Below are 7480 nucleotides of genomic sequence, written 5' to 3'. Positions count from 1 at the left end.
AGCAAGATCTGCCTGAATATCAGTCTCAGTAAAAGGCAACAACAGCTGTTCATTATCTAGGAAAGACAACCGACAAGGAACAAAATGGTGGAGCTGTCCAAAATCCATTGTCGACTGTTGTTGTGTTGTAAAGAGCTGCTGGAAATAATTTGTGAATATTTCCTCAACTTTTATTGGGGGTGTTTGCCAAATTAGATTTTCATCAAGGATACCATGGCTATGGTTCTTGTTTTGTCATTTAGATGCTTGCTGATGACAAAACTTTTGTGTTTTGGTCACCATTTTTGCACCATAGAGCCCGACTACGTTGACGCCAAAAGGCTTCCTCCTTGGCAAGATGACAATTCAATTCCCTTTCCACCCTAGATAAAAGCTTCCAATTTTGGGGTTCGGTGGATGAAGAAAGGGATTCCACTTGAGCTTTAAGATTCTTCACTTTCTGTTTTGTAAGCTTCTGCTTTGTTTGATTCCAACCAGCAAGTTTTTGTCCACATCTATCAAAACTCCCAACCAAATGGGCAAGCAACTGATTTGGCCTTCCAACTGTCCAACAATCTTTAACCATGGATTTGCACTCTTCATCATCATCCCATGCTTGTTCATAATGGAATCTAGAATGCCACATCTTGGAGGAAGGTGGAGATTAGGGGAGAACGCTATGCTGTAACAGCAAAGGACAATGATTCGAGTTCCATCGAGGCAAATGTTTCACTATGGCCGCCTGGAACATAGTATGCCATATTACGAAAAACACGATCTAGTCTCTCAAAAACAAGAGCTTCGATCTACCATTACACCACGTGTAAAGATTGTTGGGTATTATTTACCAGGATCTAGATTTACTACCATGTATGTTGTTTAACATCCTAAATATGAATTTCTAAAATAATGGAATTTAAACACATATAAAGTTCAAGAAACCTTACATTGGTTGCAGCAGAATTAAATGACTCCTTCCGCTCAGATCTCTAACCCTTGTATCCTTTCTATAGCAGAGTATCACCAAGATCTGAGCCCAATCTCCTTCAATTGATTTTGATTCTTCATAGTGTTACACACTATGATTGAGTACCAACTTGTTATGTGTGGGCATGTACTCTATAACTATAGCGTTCAAAAATTGAAGAGAGAAAGAGAGAGAGAAGGATTCAAAGATAGAGAGAAGAGTGAAGGCTCAAATTTTAACTGAAAGGCTTGAGTGAATCATCTTTTAATTTGAGACCATCACTATCTATTTATATGAATCCATCTAGGTTTAGGTTTGAATTATTTAGCATTAAAAAATTAATAAATAAATGGTAAAATCATGCTTAAGTGGCCGACCATAGGATGCGGGCCCACCACTTGCGATTTCGCCATTTTCAACTATTTATCTTATTTTTCTCAAAAATGCTATATTTTCTAATTCAACTACTTAAATGCCAAAACTATTTATTTAATAATTAAAATTAATTATCAAATAAAATTTCCATTTAACATATTTATTAATTAGACTTAACAAAGTCTCTTAATTAACAAATAACCCCTAGAATCTCCTTTCTTCACAATTAAGCCCTAGCTTATTGAAAAATTGATAAACTAGGCATAGTCTAATTTTAGAATTATAATTGATTAATTAAAATCAATTAACTGAGTCTTACAAGCAATATTGTCTCAACTAGTGTTGGGACCATGGGCCTATATAACCGAGCTTCCAATAAGCAGATCTAGAATTTACCAAGTAAATTCCCTAACTTATTAATTCCTCATTGCACCACTATAGAACTTGGAATTGCACTCTCAGTTATATAAAACGCTCTATATGTTTCATGATATAGATACGCTATAAATTTAACCATCGTTCTAATCCCAATAATTAAAGATCCTCTATAGATGATTTACATCGAGTGGGGACAAATTTACCGTTTCACCCCTCAATGTATTTTATCCTTAAAACACTTAGCTTCCTATAAATGACATTTTAGTAAACTAATATAATCACTGAAATAAGAGCTCTTCCATTTATCTCTATTAAGCCAAGCTCGAAGGAAATCATTGTTGGGTTTTATGCCCTAAATAAAACTCATTTCAATATAATCAGATTTACTTATTAATATAGATCAGAAATAACATTTAATGTTGCATGGTTCACATGATTTATTTCATGATTATATGTACATAATGTATAGATTCATCTGAAACCCTTTTCACATACTTGATCCTGTTTATTGTGCCGTCAACACATTGGAAAGTAAACATGACTATGTGAATAAAGTTTCCTAGATTTATCAGACACAGGGTTTTACTAATATGATAATCTACAACAAGAGTTTACTTGTATTTGGAGAAATACTATGTTCTTTCCAGAACATTGGTTAAAGTAAAGCTCAGGTTGGATGCATGGAGTATGCATCGGAAGGGACCGATATTGAACTTTGACTTAGATTTATTAAACTTACCGTAAAATCTATTCAAGTCAATATCGCCTAGTTGATCCTAGATCAAATGATCTTAATCCTGTTATGATTAGGCTCAATCTTGAAAGGCTATTCGTTTTCCTTGAATTGTTAGTTAAGCCTACTTTTAGGTCAGGGTGATACGTACCTTTTGGGAACACGGTAGTGCAATTGAGTGGGAGCGCTAGCATAAACATGGAATCTATAGCTTCTATCTGGGGAATAGTAAGCAAAGGATGATCTCCTTCGAGCTTGACCAAACGAAAATAAATGGTGGAGAACTCATTTCACATAAGTTGAAATATCATTTATACGGGGTCAAGTGTTTTAAGGATAAAATACATAGTAGGGTGTTACGGTAATTTAATCCCTTTACTGTGTAGATCATTCATATAGAGGATAATTGATCACATTAGGATTATGACAATGGATAACTAATGATGTGTCTATATGGTGGAACATATAGAGCATTCTATATACTGAGAGTGCAATTCTAAGTTCTATGCGTGGATTCAACGAAGAATTAATAAGTTAGTGAATTTTAGTGTTAAATTCTTGATCTACTTATTGGAAGCTCGGTTATATAGACCCATGGTCCCCGCACTAGTTGAGATAATATTGCTTGTAAGACTCATGTAATTGGTTTTGATTAATCAATTATAATTCACAAATTAGACTATGTCTATTTGTGAAATTTTCACTAAGTAAGGGCGAAATTGTAAAGAAAGAGTTTATAGGGGCATATTTGTTAATTATGATACTTTGTATGGTTCAATTAATAAATATGATAAATGACAATATTATTTAATAATTATTTATAGTTATTAAATAGTTAGAATTGGCATTTAAATGGTTGAATTAGGAAATTGGCATTTTTGAGAAAATCAGATACAAAAGGTGTTAAAATTGCAAAATTGCAAAAAGTAAGGCCCAATCCACTAAGTGTATGGCTGGCCACCTATTGTAGGTATTTTAAGTTGATTTTTTCATTATTTTAATGCCATATAATTCAAACCTAACCCTAGTGGAATGCTATAAATAGATAGTGAAGGCTTCAGGAAAATAACACTTTTCTTCAGACTTTCTGAATCAGAAAAAAACTGAGCCTTACTCTCTCCCTATCTTTAGCTGCCACTTCTTCTTTCTCTTCCCTCTTGAATTTCGAAATCCTTAGTGTATGAGTAGTGCCCACACACAGCAAGTGATACCTCAATCATAGTGAGGAAGATCGTGAAGAAAGATCATCAGCAAAGGAGGTTTCAGCATCAAAGATTCAGAGAAAGAGATCCAGGTTCAGATATTGATAATGCTCTGCTACAGAAAGGAATCAAGGGCTAGATATCTGAACGGAAGGAGTCATTATATTCCGCTGCACCCAATGTAAGGTTTCCTAAACTTTATATGTGTTTATTTCATCGTTTTAGAAAGTTCTTATTTAGGATGTTAATAAACATACTTGTGAGTAGATCTAAGATCCTGGTAAAATAATTTCCAACAACTGTTCTCAGAGCCATGGTAATTGATTTACTTGCAAGAAATTTGGACTTTAAAACGATTGTTTGTATGTTCTTTGGATGGTATCATGTTGTATTGAGTGTTATTTGATGATTGATTGATGTTTGTAAATTTTCGTGAAAAATAATTGCGATTTTGTTTCTGGAATTATTTTTATTGGATAGTATGGGAAAAATTATGCAAGTTAGCCTTTTACAGAACTCAATTTCGATTTTATTTGAATTAGTTATGAATTTTTGAAGATTTGAAAAAAATCGAGGCTGTGCTGAAATTTTCCTGCGATCGCAAATCTGTCCGTAGAGTTCACAATTTTTTGGTTTTTCTTCGATTTTTCATGCTTTTTCATGGAATTAACTTCCGATTTTTGGTATAGTTTTGTATTGATACTATTACTATTCCTAATTCAATTCTAATTATCTTTTTGAATTAATTTAATATTTTTTAAATTTAATTCAAGATATTAGTGTAATTTGAATTTGAATAGAATTAGTATCTATCTTCTTGCTTAAAAATCTATCTTATTTTAAAATTTGATTATATCTTATCTTATTTTAAATTTAAAAATAAGATATTTATAATCATGTAATTTTTAAATGATATAAGATATTTTGCTAATTTTTTTTAAATTTTGTTATTTTATTTATTTAAATTACATTTAAAATTTGAAAAAGATATTTATTTATCTTTTCTAATTTTTTATTTAATTTTTATTTATAAAATAACATTTAAAATTTAAAAGTAGTTAGCAAATTTTTGAAATGATATTTAGGTTGGTTGAAACCTAATTTTTCAAAAATTGTAGGTTTAATTTTAAATTTAAATTTTTTAAAAATTTCGAATTTTTCAATTTTTTTTAAAATTTTTTCGATTTTTTTTTATTATTTAATTAATTATTTTCGAAATTAAATATTTAATTTAAAATTAAATAAATCCTACATCCAACTATCCAACTAACCTTGTTGCAGGAGTATGTGTTTTAGCTTATGTGTAAGTTTTCAAAACCTATTATTACTTGATTGCAAATAGCCATGGTTACTTTTTGCCAAATCTAATGATCTGATGGCTCCCTTGGTCAAGATAATAATTTGTAACAGGTATATTTACAATCTTCTTTCATCTGTGTATGACCTAGCAACATGATAGGACCCATCCAAAGTGTGCCTGTGTGAGCCTATGTGTTTAATTTGATTATAGATACATATAGGTTGTTGTTGCTAAAATATATTATCATAGTTCTTGATAGAATTTATTTAGGCCCATTTAGATATTGGGCTTATTCAATTAATAACAGTTGTTCTTATTAAGGTTAAATTCCTCTCTTTTGGGCCTTGTGTGAGAGTTGGGAGCCATAGAAGTGGGTACGACATACTGAACCCAGCACCCCCTCACATGAACCACCCCAATTGTGAAGGCCCATTTGCCTGATTTGAACAGCTGTACTAGAATAATTACACTAGTTTAACCTAATAAAATTGATTAGCAGCATAATTAATTTCATTTATTTTGAAATTAATTTAAGAAAATTATAGTTTAAAGAATTTTTTATTCTAAGCTAAACTATATGTATTTTCTTGTATTTAATTAAATATAGAATTATAACCATCTAGATTCTTTCTGGAACTTAATTTAAATTTTTCATTAAATATTCTTATTGAAGTTATATTTAGTTATCTACAACTAACCAACTTAAATCTGAATATCTTTTGAATTTCAAATTTCAAAATTAAGTTGAGGAATTTTAGGCATTGGTTATTAAGATTCTTTAGATATTTTTTAAGTTAATATCTTTTCGAATATTAACTTAAAATGGAATATTTTTGAATTAAGTGGTTACAACTTAATTTTTGATATTTAATTAAATTTAAATTTGAAAATATTTAAGTTCTAGATTTTTTCTAATACAACTTAAATTGGATATTTTTTTAAATTTTGTGGAAAAGATACTTAGTTAAATAAGATATTTTCTAGATAGTTATTTCTAGACTACTTATTATTTCTAATATTAAATAGGAAAATATTATAAATTGTGAAATTAATTATTTAAATAATTAATTTTGGTACAATTTATTTTAAGTATATTTTTCCTAGTATTAAACTAGAGATTAATAATTAAGCCTTCTCTACACTTAATTATTTATTTCTTGAATTTAATATATTTAATTAATTTGAAAATTAAATATATAAGTTGATTTTATCATGATACTTAAATATTTTTTTCATGACACTTAATTAAATAGAAAATTATTTTTAGTTGAAATATATTTTTCAACTAAATTTAAATAATTTTCAAAATATATTTTTTCTTTATTTTATTAATCAAATTTCGATATTGCATTTCTTAAATGCTGGAATTTCGAATTTTATTTGAAAAATAGATTAAAGTTGTAAATTATTTATTTTGATTTTGGACCAACTTAAATCAATGATTTTTTTCATTAATTGATTAATTTAAAATAAATTGAATTAAAGTATATTATTAGAAATTGAATTAATTAGTCAAAGGAAAATCTAGATAGATGATATTTTTGCTTGAAGTATTTTTCTAGTGTATTTAATTAAATAGAAAATTAATATTTAAGTTGATTTTCATCATCATACTTAAATATTTAAATTTTTCTTATATATTTAATTTAATAGGAAAATTATATTTTTGTTGTAAATTAATTTTATTAATTAATTTTGGGCCAACATTAAATTAGAATAATTTTTCCAGGATTTATTTTTTATTTTAATATGCATTTTTGGAAAATTGTATTCTTATATACTTTAATTTTTCGAAATGCAATATATATTTATAGAAAATTAAATTTGAGTTGTAAATTAATTTAAATTAATTTTGTAACAACTTAAATTGAATATTTTTCTAAATATTTATTGGAAATTATTACTAAGATAGAAATAATTCATGTTATTTTCATAACCATCTAAGTAAAATTTATAAATATTAAATTAAAATTTATATTTAGAATTTTTCATTCTAAATTGGAAATTTTAATTAAATAAATATATATTTAAAATAAATAGAATAAATAAAGAGAATCAAAGAAAATACAACTCTCTTTAAATAATGAGCTTTATTATTAAGACATTCGATCTCCATTGTGGGTTTTACACCGCGTTTGTTTTAGTGAGTAATCCTCCCTAATGGAGGAACGTTCATTAGCAATTTCGCACCGTTTAACCTCGCATGATAAGTAGTTTGTAAGTGTTTTGTATGGTATAGATCACCGTAATGGTGGCGACCATACTTGACTTGCAAATTATGAAACAATGGTGGAAGCTCATAAGATAGAATTGCCTTGACTCTCGCCTAAACGGGACAACGGTGAATTCCAATCTTGATCGAATAAAAGGTTGCTAGAATGGTTATCATTTTAGATGAGCTGACAACTCTATTCAATGGATGATGCTTTGACTCTCGCCTAAACGGGACACTGTATCAGTTTGTTGAAAAACCTTGGAAATTATTTAGGATTGTAAGTTTTAGTATTTTCACTTGTCATTCCTACTTGCTATATGTTTATAATTTC

The 7480-nt window shown here is 28.6% G+C and overlaps 1 protein-coding gene across 1 annotated transcript; it reads right to left on the bottom strand.

The window, feature by feature from the left end:
* Nucleotides 1-238: 238 nt before the first annotated feature.
* Nucleotides 239-625, bottom strand: LOC115696546 (uncharacterized). The gene has a single exon (XM_030623442.1). The coding sequence runs from the start codon at nt 623-625 to the stop codon at nt 239-241; it is 387 nt and encodes a 128-aa protein (XP_030479302.1).
* Nucleotides 626-7480: the final 6855 nt, after the last annotated feature.

Source organism: Cannabis sativa, chromosome 7 (genome assembly GCF_029168945.1).
Source record: "Cannabis sativa cultivar Pink pepper isolate KNU-18-1 chromosome 7, ASM2916894v1, whole genome shotgun sequence".
NCBI lineage: Eukaryota > Viridiplantae > Streptophyta > Magnoliopsida > Rosales > Cannabaceae > Cannabis > Cannabis sativa.
The sequence above is the reverse complement of the archived record's forward strand: the minus strand, read 5'-3'. Positions and strand labels throughout refer to the sequence as shown.

Coding starts and splice junctions, on each gene's coding strand:
- LOC115696546 (XM_030623442.1), bottom strand. CDS start 625: ATGTGGCATTCTAGATTCCATTATGAACAAGCATGGGATGATGATGAA.